The sequence below is a fragment of the Peromyscus californicus genome, unplaced genomic scaffold, assembly GCF_007827085.1.
Source record: "Peromyscus californicus insignis strain IS unplaced genomic scaffold, ASM782708v3 Scaffold_9__1_contigs__length_137607984, whole genome shotgun sequence".
Lineage (NCBI taxonomy): Eukaryota > Metazoa > Chordata > Mammalia > Rodentia > Cricetidae > Peromyscus > Peromyscus californicus.
The window spans coordinates 21,786,890-21,811,499 of NW_026294617.1; the positions used below are offsets into that span (position 1 = coordinate 21,786,890).

General features: G+C 38.9%; 1 protein-coding gene across 1 annotated transcript in view; it reads left to right on the forward strand.

Annotated features, from left to right (window-relative positions):
- The window catches only part of Larp1b (La ribonucleoprotein 1B), a 102,389-nt gene that overhangs the window by 13,705 nt on the left and 64,074 nt on the right, over positions 1-24,610 (forward strand). Inside the window, 5 exon segments of the mRNA XM_052730731.1 lie at positions 5,616-5,756; positions 8,801-8,944; positions 9,382-9,547; positions 13,020-13,164; positions 17,120-17,294. Coding sequence (XP_052586691.1) covers positions 5,616-5,756; positions 8,801-8,944; positions 9,382-9,547; positions 13,020-13,164; positions 17,120-17,294 — 771 coding nt within the window.

Below are 24,610 nucleotides of genomic sequence, written 5' to 3' on the forward strand. Positions count from 1 at the left end.
GCACCACTATGCCCAGCCAGCCCCTGGTTTTCTAAGAGAAAAAGTAAGAACAATTTTAGTCAGTATTTTAAAGATTTTTGGTTTTTTTGTTTGTTTGTTTGAGACAGAGTCTCAATATGTACTACTGGGTATCCTGGAACTCACCTGCCTTTTGTCTTCATAGTTCACACCTGACGGTTTTTTAAAGATTGATTTTTAACTATGTGCAAGTATGTGTGTAGATGAATTTCTAATTGGTCTTATTAAATAAAAAATATAGAGCTAAATATAGGGGTGAAAGCCTTTGATCAGGGAAATAGGGAAAGCCACCAGCCAGCCTTACCTCACCAACTAACTTTGCAGCTTCCAAATGTGTGTTACTTCCTGTCTACCCACGCACATATACCTGGCTGTTCTGCCATCTGATTTGCTCTCTGTCCAGCTACATCACTTCCTTTTCCTACACAGCTCTGTCTTTCTGTCTATACAGACCTCCAGACCTCCATGGTTAACTAGTGTTGGAATTAATTCATGTGCCACCACACCTGGCTCTGTTTCCAGTGTGGCCTTGAATACACAGAGATCCTGCCTGCTAAGTTAAGGGCATGTGCTACCATTGCCTGACTTCTTTGTTTACTTATAATGGCTGGCCTTTTTCCTTTGATCTCCAGGCAAGCTTTATTTATTAAAGCACAAATAAAATATCACCGTGTGTGTGTGTGTGTGTGTGTGTGTGTGTGTGTGTGTGTGTGTGTGTGTTTGTGTTTGTGTGTAGGCACAGATACCCATGTAATCCAGAAGAGGATGTTTTGATTCCTGAAGTTATAGGCAGTTCTGAGTCCCCCAACATGGGTGCTAAGATTTGAATTAGGTCCTTCAGAAAGGCAGCTCATGCGTTTAACCTGAACAGTTACCTCTCCAGCTCCAATCTTAGTTAAGGTTTTCCCAGAAAAATTAAGGTATGAAGGAAAAACTTACTGCCCTAAATTCTTTTCCTTTTTTTTTTCTGGACTCCTAATGTGTTTAGGGACAGGGTTGGTGAAAGCCTATACTCATTCAGGGTTCTGAGCCTAGGATGAGCAGCAGGAGATATAGGCAAGATTCATGTAGCTTAAAATTAAGGTTTTGAGTGCATTGGGAAGGCACTTGTAAGCGGACTTTCTCTGTCCCACCAGCCATCTTCCAAATAACCACATAGAGACTTATTATTTATAAATGCTCAGTTGATAGTTTAGGCTTGTTACTAACTAGCTCTTACATCTTAAATTAACCCATATTTCTTATCTATGCTCTACCACATGGTGGTACCTTTTTTCAGCATGACATGTTCATCTCCTGCTTCCTCTGTGTCTGCCTGGCAACTTCTTCCCAGCATCCTCTCAGTTTAGCTCTCTTGCCTAACCTCTTCCTGCCTATTGGCTAGTCAGCTCTTTATCAAACCAATGAGAGTAATACATATTCGGTGTACAAAAAGGATTGTTCTGTAGCAGGCGCTGAAGCAGTTACTCTGCCTAGGTGAAATTATACACCAAGATACATTTGATGGTGTAGCACTTGGCAGTTAACTTCTTTGTTGTCAATACCAAATTATCATGTGCTAAGCAATTACATGAATCATTGTCTTTTATTTATTTATCTTTATTTTTTTATTTATTGTATTTTTGAGGCAGGATTTCTTTATGTAGCCCTGGCTGTCCTGAAGCTAACTATATAGACCAGTCTGGCCTTTCACAGAGATCCTCCTGCATCTGTCTCCCAAGTATGGGGATTAAAGGTGTGTGCCAGTATGCCTGGCTGAATCATTGTCTTTTATTAAGTAATTTTAGCTGTTGAGTTAAGGGCTAGACTCCTTTGCTCTAATGAGCAAAACCTGATTGCTTTCAAGTATTAGAACAGAATAAGTAAGTATTGAAAAAATTTTCCCTATTCATTAACTGCTTTATCACTCAACATTTTTTCTGCTTCTTAGTCTTCATGGCTATCTAGAATTCATACTTCTGAAAGACTTGTCATTTTGCTCTAAAATTTGTCTTTGTTTTGGTTGCTTCAATTGAAATCAATTGGTCAATGTTTAATATCTGATATATATATATATATATATATATATATATATATATATATATATATATATAAAAATTAAGGTCATATTTAAGTCCATGAATTGTGCACCTACTGTGTATGTGTTTTTTCAATGAAGATGATAATATTGGCAAACTTATTCTTATATTTTACGCATGGGGGTGGGGGGCATGCATATACCACAGCATGCATGTGGAGGGCAAAAGATAACTTGTAGGAGTTAGTTCTCTCCTTCCACAATGTGAGTCCCAGGGTCTCCAACTCTGGTCTTATGGCTTGAAGCACTCTTTGTAGCCCTGGCTGTCCTGGAACTCTCTCTGTAGACCAGGCTGGCCTCGAACTCAGAGATCCACCTGCCTCTTCCTTCAGAGTGCTGGGATTAAAAGCATGCACCACCACTACCCAGCCAGAAGCACTTTTTTTTTGCATGCAAAGCCAACACATCAAATCTAGCACATATTGAGGTTTTTGTTTTGTTTTTAACGTTATTCATTTATTTGTTTTGTTTTTTTGAGACAGGGTCTCTGTAGCTGTAAGTTTCAGTCGCCCAGCCCCTTCTCCAACTCCTTATAAGAGTTTAGTCCAAGGTCATGGGCAGAGAAAATACAGGTCTCTCTACATAATCTTGACTGGCCTGGAGCTTACTGCCTCTTTAGTTCTGGGATCTAAGGCATGCACCACCATACCTGGTTTGTTTTTTACTTTAAAGGAGGGCTTGAGGAACTGGAAAGTTAGATCATGCCCAGAAGTGTTTGACATCCATACATGAGGATCCTAATTTGATCCCCAGAACCCATGTGAAAGTGGGGCATAATGGCAGAACTTGTGAGTTGGAGGCAGAGGTTCTATAGGGCTTACTGGCCAGCCAGTCTAGCATAACTAGTGATCTGAAGGTCAGTGGAAAACTTAGTCTCAAAGGAGATGGATGGTTTTTCTCAAGATGACTCCAAAGGTTGTCTGATCTCCATGTACCACACACACCTATGACACACACCTATGACACACACCTATGACACATGTGCAAGCATAGGCAGGAGGAATGCAAGTTTGAGACCAGCCTGTGTTATTTAGTGAGTACTAAGTTGGCCAAGGCTATACATCAAGACCCTGTCTTGAAAAACCAAAACGATAAAGTAGACAAGGATGGGATTGGGTTGTGAAGGTAGATAACATGGGGCAGGCTTCCTATGCTATTTAAGGTTTTGTTTGTTTGTTTGGTTTTTGGAGACAGGGTTTTTCTGTGTAACTCTGGATGTCCTAGAACTCAATTCATAGACCAGGCTGGCCTCTAACTCAGAAATCTGCCTGCCTCTGCCTCTGCCTCTCCCTCTCTCTGCCTCTGCATGTACCACCACCACATATGAGTGTATGCATTCACAGCATGCATGTGGAGGTTGAAGGCAGCTTGCAGGAGTCAATTTTCTCCTATGATATGGGTTTTAAGGCTCAAACTCAGGCTGTAATCAGACTTTCCTTTGGGCTGCCAGCTCACAACTAATGATTCAGAGACTTCTTATTAATTATGAAAGCTCAGCCTTAGCCTAAGCTTGTCCCAATAGCTCCTACAACTTAAATTAGTCTATTTATTTTAATCTACATTCTACTGCTTAGTGCCCATCCTGCTTCCTCCCCGTCTCAGCATCTCTGCCCTTCTTCCCAGAGTTCTGTCTGTCACCAGAAGTCCCACCTAACCTTCCTGCCCAGCTATTGGCCAGTTAGCTCTATTAAACCAATCAGAAGATGTCTTGGAAAAGACACATCTTCACAGTGTAAACAGATATTCTGCAACATCAGGCTTTTGGTAGGTGTCTTCACCTGTTAAGCCATCTTGCCAGCCATAATATTCTTTTTCCCATCAGTATTTCGGTCATCTTTCCTTTCTCCTACCTCTTTTTAATTTGGTTGAAAAATACACATTTGGCCAAATGCTAAGCATTTTGAGACATTAATGATGGAATCAGTATAAAAGATTTTCAGAAATTTACTATAGTATAACTATAACAATTTTTTTTCTTTTTTGTGACTAGATCTATCTAACTCTGGCTGTCATGGGACTCACTATATAGCCAGGCTGGACTTAAACTTACAAAGATCCCCCTACCTTTGCCTCCTAAGTGCTGGGAATAGGATGTGCACTACCGTGCCTGGCAACCAAAACAATTTTTATATTGCTAGTCCCCAACAGAAGCCAATTGATTGTATCTCTTTTCTTTTCCTCCTCCTCCTGTCCTCTCTTCTTCCTGCCTCTGCCTATCTTCTGTCTTTTTATTCAGACAGAATCTTTCTATGGATCCAGTTTGGCTTTGAGCTCTTAATTCTCTTGCCTCAACACACAATGTGCTGGAATTGCAGGCTTGAACCAGCCACCACACCTGACTAGCTCCTTTTCCTGATGCTATGATTTATTTTGGATCATAGTTAAAGGATACATTCCTTTATGATAGGGAAGCCGGGGAGGCAGGATTTTGAGGCAGCTGGCTATATTTCACCCTCAGTCATGAAGCAGAAGGCCATGAAGCTTTTGCTCTGCTTTTTCTCCTCTTACTCCTATGCCCTACCCCATAAAATGGTGCTGGCCACTGTTAAGTGAGGCCTACTTTAATTAACAGAATCTAGAAAAATCCCTTCCCTTGGTGATTCAAAATCCCTTCAAGATGACAATTGAAATTAATGCCATTGCTGGGCAGTGGTGGTGCATGCCTTTAATCCCAGCGCTTGGGAGTTAGAGGCCGGTGGGTCTGTGTGAGTTCAAGGCCAGCCTGATCTACAGAGCAAGTTCCAGGACAGCCAGGGTTACATAATGAGACCCTGTCTTGAGGAAAACGAGTTAACATCACAACCACCTGTTTTTTTTCTTTAGATTTTTTTTTTTTTTTGGTGTGTATCTCAGGATAGACTGGAACTTGAAATCCTCTTGCCTCAGCCTCTCAGATGCTAGAATTATAGGCATGAGCCATATAATAGCTGTAATATAATAACTGTAAAGAAAATTGTGTCAGAAAGGAAGCATCTTATACTTATTCCTCCCATGCTTTGAGAAACTACTTAGTTTTGTTTTTGGTTTTGTTTATGGTTTTGTGTGTTTATGTGTGGATATGGATATTTATGGAGGCCATTTGCTCTCTGTCTTGTTTGAGATGGGTTCTCTTACTGACCAGCAAGCCCCAGGGATCCTCCTGTCTCATCTCCCCAACTCTGAGTGTTAGCATCATAGGCCCTGCTCTGATGTGGGCACTGGGGTGAAGCTCAGGTCCTGGTGCTTGGCCAGCGAGTGTTTTACTGACAGACTCGTCTTCCCAGCCCTGGGGTTTTGTTGGTTTGATTGATTTGTTTTTAATTACTGCTTTTCACTTGCTATTGTTTCACTTGAAGTATTTGCACAAACTTATCAAGGATCAGTCTGTAAGAATGAAAAGGGCTCTTTTGGCAGTCTACAGATAATCCACTTAAAGGCAGCTGAATCTTGAATTAAAATTCAGAGTGCTTTCAGAGTTTTAGAGCTTTAATGAAAATTGTACATTGTCATGTAATTACTTTGTGTGTTTTATTTCATCAAGCTAATAAGCACAAATGGGTACCACTCCACTTAGAAGATGTGAGACCAGACAGCCAGGAAAGACCTGGGTCCCGGAACAGCTCTAGATGTCAACCCGAAGCGAATAAACCAGCTCACAGTAATAGGAAAAATGATACACGAAGTAAGTGTCATTTCAAGAGTGCCATGAAATTCAAGTGAACATAGATTTAGTGCTTATCATTGGAGCTGTATAGAGTAAACACATCTCTAACCCTACACACCTTCAGAAGACATGTCTAAAGAATAGTGTAATTATGGCACTTAACAACAAAGCTGAATGTTCACAGTGTAACTGTCAATAACCTTATGTCTAATTTTGGTTTTATTTTAATTTTATATTTTCCTTTATATTGAGACAGGATCTCACTATTTAGCACTTATTATGTACCTGACCTCAGACTTATGATCTTCCTGCCTCAGCCTCCCACATGCTGGGATTACAGAAAGGTGCCATCACTCTGGACTTGTAGACTTTCTTATAGCCCTCTCTCTCCCCAGTGTGATCTGGCATTACACATTGCTTTAGTTGTCTTTCTCCTTAATCTCCATCATTGTCTTAATAGTTCTTTTTCTTTATCTTTCCTGACATTGATTTTTTTTTCTTTTTAAGATAATAGGATTATTATCCTGGAACTCTCTTAAGTAGACCATACTAACCTTGAACTCAGAGATTGGCTTGCCTCTGCCTCTGAGTGCTGGGATCAAAGGTGTGCATCACTACTTCCGGCAATATAATAGGATTATTTTAAACAGATATTCTTTACTTTGGGTTTTGTAATGTTTCCTTATGATTGGATTTGAATTACAAATTTTTAGTAGGAATACTTGGAATGCTTTCTTTTTTGAGACAGGGTCTCTCTATTTGGACCAGAGATCCACCTGCCTCTGCTTCCCAAGTGCTGGAATGAAAGTGTGCACCACAAACAACACTTGTCATCTAAATACTTTTTGGTTTTTCAAAGCAGGGTTTCTTTGTACAATAGCCCTTGGCTGTCTTGGAACTCACTTTGTAGACCAGGCTAGCCTCAAACTCACAGATCCACCTGGCTCTGCCTCCCAAGTGCTGGGATTAAAGGCATGCACCACCACTGCCCGGCCCTAAATACTTTTTAAAATGACATTTATGTTTAAATCACATTAAGCTTTTTGTGAGTTTATTATGGTGTGATGTAAAATAAGGCCCACTTTGGGTTGAGGAAGGAAATACCTGGTTTATCTATCTTAGATAAGATCCCATTGGGTATTGTTACCCGGACTGGTCTTGAACTCAAAATTCTCCTACCTCAACCTACCACTAGCTGGGGTTGTAGGTGTGTGCAACAATTTTTAGCAGGAATATTTTAGAGGCTGGAGAGATAGCTTAGTGGTTAAGAATGTTTACTGCTCTTGCAGAAGGTCAGTGTTAGGTCACAACACCCACAAGGCAGCAATAGCAGCAGCACACAACCACCTGTAATCCAGTTCCAAGGGACCCAGGGAGCCTCTTCTAACATCTGTGGGCTCTTCATGTGGTAGACATAAATACACACACACACACACACACACACACACACACACACACACACACACTACAAGGAATTTTAAATTGGCACTGAGGATGGAGTTATAGGGTCTAGAGCAATTGGCTCTCAGTGGGGGAGATAATGTTGCATGTCCTTACTGAGGGATGAATAGATAGATGCTAGGAGTGTTGTCCAGTGAGTGAAAGTGATGGATGATGTAGACCATCTAAATAGCACACAAGGTGACTCCATTTCACCCTCTTCTCACCAGCATCAAAAGGATGAGTTTGAAAAACTTTGTCTCTATAATTTGTTATTTTGATAATTATTGGATTATTCCAATTTAAAGTTGATGTTTTCACTCTCACTAACAGTACACAACGTCCTACCTCTTCTATTTTGGTCAGCATGTTAAGGCTCATAGTATACCTCAGTTGTAGAATATTAAGCTAGGACTCTGTTGCTCTATATTACCAAAAAAATAAATAAATGAAACAGTTGATATCACAGGACTTTAGAATGCTTATCAGACTGGATAGATGGCTCATTCCTCAGGGCCAATCAGATGGAGCGTCATTTTTTATGTTCATTGGCTACTTGTATATTTTTGTTTTGCCTGTTAGCTATTTTCTTGTTCATGGTACGTATGTTATATTTGCATACAAGAGACAGTGGACCAGGCAGTAGTGGTGCACACCTCTAATCCCAGCACTTGGGAGGCAGAGGCAGATGGATCTCTTGAGTTTGAGGCTAGCATAGTCTACAGAGCAAGCTCCAAGACAGCCAGGGCTATGCAGAAACCCTGTCTCTAAAAATCAAAAAGGAGATAAAGAGAAGAGTGTGAGAGGTGGAGTGTGTATTATAGATCCAATTCCTCTTGTTCTTCACGTGTCTTATCTGGATTTTGTGGAGGTGTGTGTGTGTGCTTTCAGTTTCTCTTTTCTTTAAAACAAATGCCTTTTACTTGAATGGTAGTATCTCTTCCTTACATGTGTTATGGAAAGTGTATTTTTAGAAGAGTTTTACATGTAAATTCAGTAGCCTTGGGACACTGTGAATGTGTATATCATAGCACATTCTTGGCAGAGGACCTCTTTGTCTTTCTAAGGTGTCATTTACTTGCTATAGAATGTTCTTTATATGCCCGGTACATTCCTTATCCCTACCCACTTATTAACCGTCCCCTTGGATTTCTTACTATGTTTAAAGATAGGCTGACTACTATCAACTAGTATAAGAGTGAGAGAGGATGTGGTAGATCCTGCCTGATAATCTTTGTACCATGCAAGTCTCAGGCAGGAAGAGCTTGGAGTTCAAGGCCAGCCTGGATTGAATAGTAAGATACTATCTCAAAATCCACAAAGGGGAGCCAGGCCTGGTGGTTAATGCCTTTAATCCCATCACTTGGGAGGCAAATCTCTGAATTCAATGCTAGCCCCAGCTACATAGTGAGACCTTGCCTGAAAAAAAAAATCCAAAAGAGATAAGTAGGGGATGACTATAATCAAAATACATTGTAAACACATGAAATAATCAAAGAATAAATAAAAGAAATTTTAAAAATCCAAAGAGAAAAAAGTGGGGGAAGGTAATTACTATGTTTTCATAGAAATGATTGTGTTATTTTATTGCAAATTTGAATATATAAAAATTTTATTTTAAGGTTGGAGACGGGATAGAGAAAAGAAAGATGATCAAGATGAAGTATCCAGTGTGAGAAGTGAGGGTGGTACCATCCGAGGTTCCACAAGAGGCCGAGGAAGAGGCCGGGGCCGGGGAAGAGGCCGAGGTCGAGGAAACCCTAGATGTATGACATGAGATTTCCCTCCCTCTTTTAAACTATATGAGCTTTGAAAAAAGTTAGCAAATATTCTCATTTTTCATAGTACCCTGTATTATGTTAATTTTTTTATATTTTTATTTGTGTGTGTGTGTGTTTAGGTGAGTGTGCCATGGTGTGCATGTGGATATCAGAGGACAAATTACAGAGTTGGTTCTGTCTACCATGTGTGACCCAGGGATTGTGCTCAGGGTATTAGACTTGGTGGATTGAGCCTTCATCTGCTAAGTCATCTTACTGACCCTTTTGCACAATGTTTCTGTTAGTTATTTTGGTTTGACAGTAAATTTGTTTGTATTTATTTATTTATTTATTTATTTATTCTTCTTTTTGGATTTCTCTTTACAGTTATGGCTTCCTTATTTTTTAACTTGTAACCTTTCTTTTACTTTATTTGTGTCCAGTGAACTTTGATTATTCCTATGGTTATCGAGAGCCAGGGGAAAGAACTGATCAGCCATTTCCCACAGAGCTTAACACCAGCATGATGTATTACTACGATGATGGCACAGGGGTGCAGGTCTATCCTGTGGATGAAACACTGCTGAAAGAGTACATAAAGCGCCAAATGTAAGTGGATGTCAGACAGGGATTTCAGTGAAGTCTGTTTCAGCAGCAAACTTACATGTCTTTGACTACTTTATCACAGTTCCAAAAATTCAATAATAAAAATTAGAGAATGAGAATATTATTTTGATTTTTTTCTAGGAGACAGTGATAAAATAAGTGTCTGCAAACTTTTCTCCACATTCCTGTCATTTTCCTAAGACTAGTTAAAATGTCATTGCATAATTAATGAGTAAATATCAAAAAAAGTCCATAAAAATTCTACATATTATTTGAAATTAAGTAAAACTTGTCTCCTTTGCAAATAGATGTTTACATTAAAATTTGTAAATGAGCTGGGTATGGTGGTACATGTCTGTAACTCCATCTCTGGGTAGCTAAAGCAGAATTGCTGTGAGTTCAAAGCTAGCTTGAGACACAGAACAAAACCCTATCTCATATAAAAAATAACAAAATAAAAACACTTGTAAATGATAAAATGGTGCCCAATGTCTTTTAATTTTGATTTCTGCATTGTCTCTTTTAATCTTTGAAGCTCTTTAGCTTATGTTCTAATTTCTTTGTGACGTCTATTAAATCAATGTTTTAGTTCAGACCTTAGTTCTCTGTAATAGTTTTCTAGCCCTCTGTTTGTTTCAAATATGCATTGTGAGTATTTTGATGATAGGTTTGTAATGACAAAAAAAGAGAAACCTTCCCAAGTGATTTGTGTAACCAACTGGATAAAGCCTTAATTATTTTTCTTTCTTGCATGGTAAAGGAAAATGGACTATTTTTGAGAGGGCATAAGCATTTAAAAAACAGCCATTTTTATAAAAAAGAAACTGGACCCTCCTCTGTGACTAGAAGTTAATTTCTTCATTGGCATCAGCCAGGCCCTTTGGTAGCCTTGGTGGTAGATGGGATGGACTCTCAGTGCAGAGCAACTTGCTTATTTTGTTCTTGCTTCCTTTGTTAGGGTTGAGGAAAGGGCCTTTTTATGGCCAGAAAGTGCCTGCCAACTTCATACCATTATCCTGGTTTTTTTTTTTGTAACTCTTACTGCTAGGTCCCTTCTAGACCTGACAGTGAACAAACATGCAACTCCATGTCAGGATATTCGGCCTCCACTGTGCTCATGCGGGTGAGGGAGGAGCAGAGCTGCTTCCTTGTTGACAGTTTCTGGTCATGCAGTGTAGAATGCAGAGCTGCTAAGGTAGGACATGTATGTCCCCAAGGACACTGAGCAAAATGTCAGACATTAGTCAGGACTCCTTTTTATTGTTTCAGGGATTTCAGGCAGGGATTTTGGCAACACCAGTGGAGTATCAGTTAGGGAAGCTGGTTGGCACTCTGCTCAGTGGAGCTGTGGCCTTAAGGAGCCCTGCTTTAGACTTCTTGTTTCTAGGCGACTACTTAGAGAAGGAATCTATCTGGGATTGTTTGTTTTTAAGTTTTCATTGTGCTTTGGTGCTAAATAAGTTTTACTAGTACCACACTCTAACCAACTAAGCTAACTAGGTAGCTGAATAAATTTTAAGGTAATAAGCTTCACTATTCCTAATGGGTAGTCTCAACCACTTTAAATGAAATTTTTATATCAATAATAATAATAATAATAATAATAATAATAATAATTTATTTCTCCTTTTGTGATAGGCATTCATTGAGCCCAGGCTTTCAAATTCCTGGTCCCTCCTGCCTCAACTTCCCAAGTGCTAGCTAGTTACCACACTGGGTTAAATTTTAAGACTGACTATTTTTTGGTGGGGACAATCTCTTGTCATTCAAATCTACAGACTTCTATGTTTATAACATAGAATAGACTATAGCAAATAGTGATTTGTGGATTTACTTATGTAGTTTTGTCTTCACAATGGATTACATTTAAAGGGAAGCTTATTACTGATTTAAGGAATTTGCATCTAAGTAAAATTTTAACTTATGACTGCGTCAGTGTCCAATATACTGTCCCAGGTTTTGTAATCTCAGGCATTTCAAGATTCTGAGGCACTGTGATTAGGTACTGAGATGCAATAAATTTTGGAATGTACAACTTGGAATTTTTTTTCATTATTTAAGAGTAAAAGATTTATTAGTGTTGTTGAGATGCCAGTAAAATAATCTTTATCAGAACTTTGCGCTTTGATTGAATTTCGCACAAGACACATTTAGATGTCCTATGTTTTAAAAGTAGGATAGTTTTCTTCCTCCCACAAGTGAAATGTTACCCCAAACCAGTTATTATTTAGTTCTTTCAAGTTAGAATTTGTCCTAAGTACCTAAAGGTTACTTACTAATGGAGTTTTACACTAAAAAAATGTGAAATCGTGTGTGTGTGTGTGTGTGTGTGTGTGTGTGTGTGTGTGTGTGTGTGTGTTCTCCTGACTTGTTGCCTCTTGAGGACTTCCTCTGGGATTGAAAAGCTGTAGGTTTGCCAGCTACACTGTATCACCATGGGTTTCTCTGTATTCTGTCTGGGATCCTGGTCTTTGTCTTTAGAGTCTTACTTTCAGTTTATTATATGGATACTGTACTTTAAATGTATGATTTCCAAATGCTTTATGAAATATTTTTTCTTCAGGGTCTCTTTATGGCTTATCTCTATACCTTGAAGTTTATAGTCTTTGGTCATACAGCCAGTGCCAGTTTACTTTCTGTCTGGGGAAAGGTTAAGTGAGTCTACACTTTCCTAACCCTGAGTTATCTAAGCATTGTCTGTATTTTTTTACTCCAGCGACTTTATGGAGTCATTGATATTTGTTTCTTAGCTATATTATATTCATCCTTTCCTTTGTTTTTAAAGTGCTGAGGATCAAATTCTGGTCTTCTAGGAGCTGTGCATGATTGTGGGTATATAAATATAACTGTGTTGTCATGATTTTACTTAGCTGTGTGCTGGTTGGTAAGGGTCTAAATAATGTCAGCGTGTTGTCAATTTAGGTTAAAAAACAAACAAACAAACAAAAAACCACCAGAGTTCCTTAGGTTTGAGTATGAGCCCACCGAAGACACTCAAGCGCACTGTTCTCCCCAGTGCATTGGAAAGTGAGTGGGAGGCAGTAAAACTGATACTTAGCTTTGTTATTTAGTGTTTAAATGAAGTAGGTAGAGGTGACTTTGTAATGGAATCTTTCAGTGAATGACTCATTGAAAAATCCAGCTTACCCAGTATGTATAGGACTAGATTCTGAACAACAACATAAACAAATGTATTTTAAAATTAGCTTTTAATTTGTTAGACTTAAGTTAATCTAGACAGTGTTAAATTTTAATCAGTATTCTATTTCTGCTTGTGTGTAAGAGAAATTGTCAATTAATCAGGGTTTTGCTTGGTCTCATATTTGTCCTGTGCTATATATATATATATATATCCTATTCTATAAGATAGTATTATTAACCAGAGGAGAATATTTTGGTAGCAGTTGTTGTAAGCAGTGGGTATATAACTATGTTGTTGAATGAGTGGATGAACTCATGTCCTTTCCTTTCTTAGTGAGTATTACTTCAGCACAGAGAACTTGGAGCGGGACTTCTTTCTTCGCAGAAAGATGGATGAGCAGGGATTCCTGCCCATTTCCCTGATTGCTGGTTTTCACCGTGTGCAAGCTCTCACCACAAACCTTAATCTCATCTTGGAGGTAAATATTCATTTAAAAAAGAATCTAAGTTATATTCAATTTTTCTGGGAGCCTAAAACTGCCCTGAAAAATAGTGCTGAAAAAGAAAAGTGGACTGTTCAGTGGTAGATTATTTGGCCTATGTACATGAGGTCCTGGGTTCATCTCCAGGAGTAGTCCCCCCGCCCCCCAAAAAGAAAGAAGAATGAAAAGTGGGCTGCTGAGATGGCTCTGTGAGTAAGGGTGCTTGCTGCTAACCCTGAAGACCTGTGTCCTATCCCTGGAACCCACATGGTGAAGGAGAGAACCAACTCCTCTACGTTGTCCTCTGACTCCACACAGCACCATGGCATATGCAAAGCCACATGGTACACAATGTGTGAGAGTGAGTGTGTGAGTGCGCGCATGTGCACACACTGGGTAAGTGTTTTTAAAAGTATGCTGATTATGGTGTTTGCTAAGACTCACTTTTGGAAAGTTCAAGCCTAAGCTACAGAGCAAGACCCTGTCTCAAAATTACCCAACCTCCCCACCCCATCTGCTAAAGAAGTATGCTAGTCATGGAGGTTCAGAGCCACTCCGAAGACTGGGGTAGTAGAATTCCTGAAGTCCATAAGTTCTAGGTCAGCTATCAACTCAATAAAAAGAATAACAAGCTGTCAATCTAATTTCCTAAAGTTCAGAGAACATCTCAACTTTCTCCTATTTTTATAAAACTTGAATGTCTATCTTTGAAAACTTCAACCTTCTTTAGTATTCTTGGTCCTTTAATCTTCTTTTAGACCGCTTTAAACTAACATGCATGCCCACGTATTAAATGTTGAATTTTCATGTGCTTTGGGAAATCTTCCATGCGCACATGCTCATTCATAGAAGCAGGGTCTCCCTCAGCTCATACTTGTTTCAAACCTGCTGTCACTGTGGAGATGAGATGGTCCATGAATTCCGATTCTCCTGCCTCTACCACCAAAGGGCTGGAATACAAGTGTGGGCTGCCATGCTAATCTGGGAAGGATAATTGGACAAAGCCTTTCTAGTTGTGACAGTACTGCTTTTATTCTGTTTTTTGTCATTTCTAGAAATTCAACATTTTTTCTCCATTTTCTACATATGTGACAGTCCCTGTGTAGCCAATCTCTTTTCTTTCTTTTTTTCCTCTCGGAGCTGAGGACCGAACCCAGGGCCTTGTGCTTGCTAGGCAAGCACTCTACCGCTGAGCTAAATCCCCAACCCCTCCAGTCTCTTTTCTACATAGCCCCTAGCAAGACTGATCTTTTGTCTTTGTAGTTTTGGTTTTTCTAGATACCACATAAACTAGTAAATCTTAGAATCTTGTAGCCTTTCTTTCTAAATTCTTTTCTTTTTTTTTTTCTTTCTCCTTTGTATAGCCCAGGCTGGCCTCAAACTTGGGATCCTCCTGCCTCTGCCTCTGCCTCCCTAATGCTAGTCTTGCAAGTGTGAGGCTGCTTATGGACTTCTCACAGTACTTTTGAGGTTGCTGCTTTGTTGCATGCTTCAGTATTTTTTTTTTCATGTTGCTGACCACTCTTCTGTATCATGTACTGATTGGTGATTGTGCTCCATTTTTGGAGATTATAAGGTCTGTATGTGAACGTGTTTTGATTTATGCTGGGTAAATTTCTAGGACTGTGGTTTCTAGGATATGTAGTAAGTTGCTCTGATTTAGTATTGTGTACATAGGTAAACATAATGAATCAGTTTCTTTCCCTTAAAAAGGTAGCCCAGGCTGGCCTAAAACTCACAGAAATTCTGCTTCAAGCCTCCTGTGTATTGGGATTACAGGTGTGAGATCCAACACTTAACTCTAATTTTGATTCTTGTCCCATTACTTTCTTGCTATTGATGTATGCATTAGATCCAATCGATCCTGGTTCTATAGCTTATCTGCTGTTTAACTGTAGGTTACTTAATCTCATCTTAAACCCTGTGTTCTGAATCTACTGAATTTGTGGCTCCTCATTCCTTTCTTCTCAGGTTCTCACAGATACATATCTTTCAGCACTAAGAGATGGATCTGTGTAATATGTCATTAGTAGTTACTATTTTTTTAAAGATTTATTTTATTGTATGTATATGAGTGCTCTAGCTGCATGTACACCTTTACCCCAGATCCTACTATAGATGGTTGTGAGCCATCATGTGGGTGCTGGGAATTGAACTCAGGACCTCAGGAAAAACAGCCAGTGTTCTTAATCACTGAACCTTCTTTCTAGCCCCCGTAGTTACTGTTTTAAAAAGCCAGACATTAATTTTGCATGTAGATGAGTAGGCATGGTTAGCCATGGTGTGTGTGTGTGTGTGTGTGTGTGTGTGTGTGTGTGTGTGTGTGTGTGTCTGTGTAGATCAGAGGACAACTTCTAGGAGTTGGTGCTCTCCTTCTACCATTTGGGCTCCAGGGACTGAATTCAGTTCATCTGTCTTGGTGGCAGGTGTCTTTACCATTTAAGATAGCTCGTTAGTACAGTACTCTGTCCTCTTCTCCTCCTCCTCCTCCTCCTCCTCCTCCTCCTCCTCCTCTTCCTCCTCCTCCTCCTCTTCCTCCTCTTCTTTTCTTCTTCTTCTCCTTCTCTTCCTCCTCTTTTTCTTCCTTCCTCTTTCCTCCTCCTTTCTTCTTCTGAGACAAGGTCTCTGTAGTCCCAGATGGCCTTGAACTCAGAGATCTGCCTGCCTCTTACTCCTTGAGTGCTGGGATTAAAGATGTGCACCACCACTGTTTTTTTTTTCTTCTTAATAACTGTATCATGAAAAGAAAAAAAAGATCCAGTTGATCAACTAGTCAGAGAGAACTTTGGATGCCCCAAAATATCATTGTGCACAGGATCTCATTTGGGTCAAGATTATCAGACTTTGGGATTTATAAAAATGTCAGGTTTTTTTTTTTAGATCTTTACTTGAACCTTTTGCAGATAGTTGTTCTTTTTAGAATGCTGTTTGCTTGTTTCTTTGACACAGGGTAGTCTCCTTAGTGCTGAGATTATGGGCATGTACTATCATGCCTGGCCCTTGGTGGAGATGTATTCTGTCATTTTTTAGAAGGCATGATAGTGAATAGTTAATTTCTTTTCAGTTTGATTCCCCCCTGTTGATTTGCTAAGGACAGAATGTAAAGCTTTGTGTGTGGTACCATGGGTTGTTTTCTTTATAGGGAATAAATTCCACAGGATCTGTAACAAACAGTTTGTTTCATCTTTGGCCAGTAATCAGTCAGTTGTTTTCTTGCTGACAATCAGTGTGATTTCTTTTTTGTATATTCCTCTTGAGATAGGATTTTGTATAGCCCAGGCTTAACTAGAACTCATATCAGATGTGTAACTTTGGATAATCTTAAACTCTTCATTCTCTTACCTCTACCTCCTGAGTGCTGGGATTACAGGCATGTATCACCATAACTGCTTTCTCCAGGGTTCTTGTGAGCAGACCCAGGATATCTGTCAGAGTATTAGGGAAGTACTCTAGCAAGTGAGCTGTATGTGTCTTCAGCCTCCTTTATCCACTTATTTTTTGACAGCTGAAGTTGGGAAGTACTGGGTTTCATATAGCCCAGCCTAGCCTCAAGCTCACTATGTGATCTAGAATGACTTTGGGAACTTCATCTACCTCCATTTATTATCTTCCCCCACTTCCTGAGTTTTGTTTTTGTTTTTTGTTTGTGAGACTGGGTCTTAATCTATGATTTTAGCTCTGGCTGGCCCAGAGCTTGCTCTGTAGACTGAGCTGGCCTCAAACTTGGCACAAACTTCCTGCTTCTGCCACCTGATCACTGGGATTATAGGCATGGGCCAACATGCCTGACAAATTGGGTTCTATTCCTAACACTAATTCGTGGTTATTTTTAGGCATAGTAACTGTATTAGTCTACTAACTTGAAGCTTTGTAATTTTTAGACTAGAAATATAAGGCATACAGCAAAGACCTTTTGAATGTCACTTTTATAGCTTAAATTGTCTGTTGTCAGGCACTGAAGGATAGCACAGAAGTAGAAATTGTGGATGAGAAAATGAGGAAAAAGATTGAACCAGAAAAATGGCCAATCCCAGGCCCTCCTCCTCGAAATGTGCCACAAACAGACTTCTCTCAGTTGATTGATTGTCCGGAGTTCATACCAGGCCAGGCCTTTGGCTCCCATACAGGTAACTGCTTTTCTTCTAGTGCAAACAGTGTAACAGAGGACTGTTTGATGAGTTTGCCTATCTATTTGTAGTTATTGAGCTTTCATAGGAAAACTAAAGCTAATTAAAAGACTGCTGGTCTTCCCAATCCTGCTTATTTTATCTCAGCTAGACTAGAATTATGCAGAATCATACGTAAAGCTCTATTAATGTTTCTTGAGCTTAGATTTTGTGTGTGTTGTCTTTTGTGGGCTTTCTTCCTATCTTCTTTTAATTCTACTAAACGACTATATATAGTGCCACTTTTCTCCACGTAAAACCAAAAGAGCCAAAATTTGTGCTCAAGAGTGGGCTGGCCTTCCTTTACTCTTGTTAGTAATGTACTTTAATCTTGTCTTGAAAATATAAACAAATGCATATTCTAAAATAGCGTTGGGATTTTCTTTAGCCTTGCTTCTCTTGAGTTTCCAAAAACTTCATTAGTGTTAAGAATTTTTTACCTGGTTCATTTTGAAGATAATTGCTCTTGGGAAAAATATGTGTGCTTAACCTTTTTTCAGTCAGGGTGATGATCTACTGATGCTCTTGGATGTCATATGATCGGAATGTACAGTGGAGTAGGTGACTCCCTGAAATACCATGTAAATATGAGAGCAAATCGTGCTGCAGAAGTGAAAGTGACCATACTGTCTTCTGTGGAAGAATGTCTACGCCCACCCCCTTGTGGAGAAGGTTGGGCCAGCCTGCAGTGGAGATAACCACCTTTACGATAATGATGTGAGACAGACCAGAGGACTGCTGTTGTTACTGTAGGAGCTTCTCCTTTCTATGTCATTAGCTTAGGCTGCACGGGCTACTTCATGGTGGGAAAGTTAATTGTTATCATTGGGGAAATACTGCAAATTCTATCTTTTGTTTCCAGGCATTTATACTTTGCCCAGATCAATAAAGCAGAAAAAGAGAGGATTGAGTAGCATTTCCAAAATTGTTAGGTCCTTTGCTATTTGACTTGCTCTTTAATATAGTATACTTTGCATAACTCACATGTTGTCATATTTCACATGTACTATAAGATGTATTAATGTGAATACTTAAGGGGTAAGAAATTTAAGTTAAATAAATAAGGGCATTTTTCCTTTATGCTTCAAAATTGTTATTTAAGGGATTTTCTTTTTGTTGTTTTATTTATGATTATTGTGTATATATGATATGTGTGTTTGAGTGTGGGCACATGTGTGCCATGGTGTGTGTGTGGAGGTAAGAGGACAACTTTTGAGAGTTGGTTCTTTATTTCCACCGTGGGGATTCAGGTATTAAACTCAGGTGGTCAGATTTGCACAGCAAGTGGCCTTACTTCTGAGCCATGTGCTGGCTTCAAAATTGTATTTCATACATTGGCCTGAAAGCACTGCCTGCCTATGCCCCTCATCATGAACCAGGATAAATCCTTCTTGTCAGAAATTTGGTCACAGCAATGAGAAAAGTAACTAATAAAGAAGGTTGGTACCAAGGAGTAGAGCTGTTACTATGAAAATCCTGACCATGTGGTTTGTAGGCATTTGGAACTGGTTTTTAGAAGGAATGTGAAAGACTTCTAAGCTGTAGGCTACAGAAACCTTAGGATGCTGTAAGTAGAGCTCAGTGGGCCATTCTTATTGGCTTACAGAAGACCAGTATGTCAATGAAAAAGTAGAAAATGAACATTGTGCTAAGGAGTTTCCAGAGAGGGGCAAGGACTTTGCGGGGAGCTGAGCTAAAGGCTATTTGTGTTTACTTCTGATGAAGAATCTCAGTGTATTCTGCCTGTTCCTGAAAATGTAGGTCACAGAGTGATTTAAAATTTGTTTGGCAGAGGCAATTTTTAAGACAGCATTACATTTCAGCTGAGGCATGTTTACCACTCACTGCTCTTATTCAGATCTTTAGCAGGAGTAAGCAGAAAGATTAGAAAATGTGCAGTTTGGGGAAGAAATGGGTGTGCCATCTAAAGTTGCCAGCAAGCAGGGTGCACACTAAGCTTTTGTAATTGTTAGTGCCAAAAAGAAATATCTTACAGTCTTCACTAAGACAGGTCCTGTGCCCTAAAGGCAAAACCTATGGAAGTCTCTAACTTGTGAAAATGGAAATTGATTTGAAAGAAGAGAGACTAAACTGAGACTGTGGCTGATGGGATTTCTGCTGTGTAAACAGACTCCTAGGAGAAATGTCTCCCAGGTTTGGTAGCCAAGTTGTACAAAGGTCATTTACAGCAGTGGTAGGAGGGGTCCAGACAGCATCTCAATCTGGCAGTAGAACTTGAATGCTTCATCCACTTTATGCTAGTTTAGTAGGCATGTAAAATGCAAGTTACAGTCATGGAGGTTTAGACCGGAAGCCACTGTGTGGCAAAGGAGACGCCATTGTTTAAAGCTGTGAAGTCAAGTTACAAAGTAGACTTCCAGACTGTTGGAAGCTCCAGAATTGTAGGGCATCTGCCAAGGAAAACTGGAGGAATAGAGCCATCCCATGAGAGAGGCTGTATATGCTGCAAGTGACAAAATTGGAGGAGTGGATCTGCCCATGGTCATTGGAGCCCAGATGATAGTACCACAAGCCCCAGATGCTGGACATGGAGCTTCAAGGTTTAGTGTTTGCCTGCTAGATTTCGGTCTTGCTTTGATCCAGTCTTGCCTTGCTAGACCCCATTCCTCTCTATTGGAATGGGGATGTTTACTCTGTGCCATTGTACACTGGAAGTATGTAACTTTTTTTCTGAAATTATAGAGACTCACAGTTAAAGAATTTGCCTTGCATCTCAGAAGAAAGAGACTTTGGACTTTTGAACACTGTTGGGACAGTTAAAGACTATGGAGACTTTTGAAGTGAGACTGAATTCATTTTGCTTTATGAGCTTATGGGGTTCAGAGATGAAATGTAATGGTTTAAAAGTGATTTGTTTGAGATTCAAGGTGACAAGGAGTGTACTTGTGGTTATTAACTTTCATTGACAGCTTGACTGGACATGTCTGTGAGGGCATTTCCAGAGAGGTTTAGCTGAAGAGGGAAGACCTATCCTACACATGGGCTGGGTACTTAGCCTGAGCACCAGCATTCATTATCTGTGCTTCCTGACTGCAGACGCAGTGTGACCAGCCACCTCATGTTCCCATCACCATGCCTTCCCTGCCATCATGGACTCTACCCCTCAAACTGTGAGCTAAAATAAATTCTTCTTCCCTTAAGTTGCTTCTTGTCAGATGTTTTGTTGCAGTGACAAGAAAAGTAGCTAATGTACTGCCTATCCGTGATCAGTGAGGGATCACTTCTGATATTTTTGTTTGAAAGCAGAATACTTCCTTTGTGCCTTTTCAACACTATACGGCCTAACTCTGTTAAAAGATTTTTAAATTATATTTGCAAATAGTGCACAGAATTTACATTTTACACAGAACTAGTTTATGTACAATCTGAAAGTTTCAGATGTTTTGTGCCCCATAACAGATCTTTATAGCCATAATTTTTTCTCTCTGCAATAACTAGGCTATGTTTTTAAAGAAGTGAAATTTAGGTTTCTATTCTTAAAGATTCAAATAACTGTGAAAGATTTGTTGTGTAAACCTGAGGTCCTTTTTAACCAGCTTATGAACAATTAGTTGAGAAGTTGGGTAATGTAGAAAATACTTTTTTTCTTTCTTTCTTTCTTTTTTTTTTTTTTTTTTTTTTCTGAGACAGGGTTTCTCTGTGTAGTTTTTGTGCCTGTTTGGATCTCACTCTGTAGACCAGGCTGGTCTCGAACTCACAGAGATCCGCCTGGCTCTGCCTCCTGAGTGCTGGGATTAAAGGTGTGCGCCACCACCACCCAGCAAAAAATTTTTTTTCTATGAGATAGCTAAGATAGGTCAATCAAGTTGGATATAGATTTCCGTTAACCATTTATGCATTATCAATAAAATTGCAAGAATAAAGTCAGTTTTGTACATTTTACTTTTTGACGTATTTTCATGTTCACACAAATAAGTCAATGTAAGTGTCACATTAATATAGATTCTTTAAATTGTACAAAGAGCAAATAGATGATAAATAAAGAAATAGTTATATGGGATGTTGATAGAATCATGCTGAGTCACATTAGCTCATAGGAGTACTGCTGTCAGCCACCATTTCCTCTGAATCTTCATATTCTGACCTTGTTAGTCTACTTGTAGACTGCTTGGAGAAGTAGTGTATCACTGTACATTGGAGAAGAATAAGGTAGGAAGTATAGACAGCCTTCTTATGTAACTAGGTGAAGTAAAGTAGTGAAGCTTTTATCTAATACCCTTTAATCCCAAATTATAATATCTTAATAACTTTTGATTATATTTTCTGTGCCATTTGTATGGTAAAATATTTTAATATAATTGATCCTTTTCATCACAGAAATTTAAATATCTACTTTTTCCTCTTTGGAGGTTGAATTGTGTAACATGATTTGGCATTGCCACTGAGCAGAAGATCTTAATCACCACAAAAGGTTGATTATGAGACTGGTAAGATGACTTCTGGAATGCAGGGTTTGCTGTGGGTGTGGTGTATTGTCAGCTCGTGATGTGTGAAAGAGCCTAATGGTTACTGAATAGGTTGTGGGACTTCTTTTGAAAGCTATATGTCGAGATTCTTAAAGAAATCCTCATTACTCAGAACTGCAATCACCCAACAGTGAGGGGGAAAAAAAACCACACTAGATCAAAGCATATGTTTGTCTTTGGAGAGCCAGACTGACATTTTTCATTTAATACAGAATCAGCAAAGGTAAATTGTCTACAGTCTCACAAATTGTAACGAAGGTATTATATGCCTAAATAATTTTTATCTATGTAAAGTAATGTCAGAAATTCCAAATATCACTTAAACTTTTGGTTTTAGCTTTTTAAAAATAAGTACTTTGAAGTATTTTAATTATAAAAGAAATTAGGGGTCCAGAAAACATGACAGGGCATATGGGTAAGCTTAAGCATAAAGTAAACAACTTCAAAGTTTCATTCTAATAGTATTAATTTTTTCTTTGCTAAATATTTTCCTGTCATTCCATTTCTAAGCACATAAATGTTTAGTATAATAGAACACTTCATGGTACACCCCATAATTCAAGCTTAGAAGACATGAGGAGATGGTTGTATAATAAACCATGAAGTAGGTAAAAGAAGGCTAACCTTTTGTATTAAAACCGTAACTACTGGGGCTGGAGAAGGTGGCCAGAACACTCATGTAGGGCAGCTCACAGCTGCTTCTTAACCCCAGCTCCAGGGGATCCAGCACCCTCTTCTGGCCTCCTCAGGTACCCACACACAGGTGGCATCCAGCTCCTCCCAGATAAAAATAAACATAATAAAGAACTACAATTTTGATTTTCCTATTATGGCTCTAGTTGCTGTTCTGACATTTAGACTTTAAGTATGTGTAGTTCAGTTAAATTTAATGATAGGTGTATAGGAACTAAGTCATCCCCATGGTTAACAAGATAGTGCTTCTTTGTGTTGTTTTAAAACTTCGGTCATTGTATAAATATTTCAGAGTATTAGAAAAACAGTTCTCTGGAGTTAGTGTTTTTTCCTATACTCCTCCATCAGTGTGAAAGAGTATAATCTCTTTCTTTCATTTGTATTGATTTTATGAATGAATTGATGATAAATGTATTGTTTATGGAAAATGTTGTGGAGCAACAGTGTCCAACAGTGTCCCAGGAAGGATATTCGAACCCTACATATAATTTCAAAGTTTTGAGGAACCTTGAAATATATTTGCCAGGTGTGGTGACCTTTAATCCTAAGCTCAGGAGCCATAGGGAGGCAGATTTCTGTGATTTGCAGGCCAGTCTGGTTTACCTAGCAAGTTCTAGGCCAGCAGGGCTGCATAGTGAGACTGTCTAAAGAACAGAACAAAAACAGTAACTACAAAACATTTAATTTCAGTAATATTGCCATAGATATTTTTTATTTAATATAGCCACATTATTAACACACCTAATATAAATCCTTGCTCATTTAGAACAGAAGGTACCAGGTCATTTTTAGTATGCACTTTATAACTGTCTTTAGCATATTTGAGAACTAGCCTCATTCCAAGTTCTTTGCCCCTTAAAACTAGAGTGTATTATATTGAACAAACTTTTTTTTCTTTTCTTGTGGTTCTGGGCATCAAATCCAAAGGCCTCCCATTATCCATACGCTTGCATGCCCATGCCTACTGTATTGATTGGGATATTCTTGAGGCTTTTCTATTCTCCATCAATTTGCTTCTTTAAAAACAACAGTGACCTGATGATTACATCCATGTGTCAACTGTAGCATGTTCATGGAAATAAATCTTGCAATCTTTATCACACATATTCCTGCTTTGTGCCTTTGATTTAGTAAGTAAAAGACTCACTGTCCATCTGTTTCAGCTTTCATATAACATTCACCCTGGAAGTGTTTTTAGTGAATTAACTTTGAGTAATGATGTTTACACTTTTTTTTTGGTTTTTCGAGACAGGGTTTCTCTGTGTAGCTTTGCGCCTTTCCTGGGACTCACTTGGTAGCCCAGGCTGGCCTCGAACTCACAGAGATCCGCCTGGCTCTGCCTCCCGAGTGCTGGGATTAAAGGCGTGCACCACTACCGCCCGGCGATGTTTACACTTTTTAACTATATACTTATAAAAATAAATTTTATGTGTATTCAAGGTTTAAAACAGGTTATCTTCTGACCTGGGAATGAAATTGTAACTTAAAAACACTTAGTTTTTAAACTTTTGAAAAACAATTTGGATTTTATAGAGTTTATATTTATTTTGATTAAAAAGCTGACAAGGTAAGGTAAAGAAAGGTCTTACTTTTTAGAAAAGCTTTATTATTTTTATTTTTATGTATATTTGCTTGCATGTATGCATGTATACCATGTGTGTACCTGGCACCTGTGGAGATCAGAAGAGGGGGTCAGATACTCTAAAACTGGAGTTACAGATTGTTGTGAGCTGCTATGTTGATACTAAAACCTGAAAAGAACAGCCAGTGCTCTTGTCTATTGAACCATTTCTCCATTCCCAAGAAAGGCCCTTTACATTCTCAAGGTTTTAAATGTTATTGCTGGAGCTATATGCTTTACTGTGGTGACATGTGTTTTGCAGTGTTCAACATGAAGTATGAAGTAAGTGGGCACACTGTCTTTCATGTAGGAAATGTGGGCATGGGAGTAATGGCTGCTGTAGTTTAGATCTTTGTCAATCTGTCAGGAAGTAATTTTGCCTTCACTATCATATGTTTAGACTACCTATGGTTTAATAGCAGTTGACATTCTATAGTTCAATGTGCAGGTTTTAATTGGTGACTCAATGATACTCT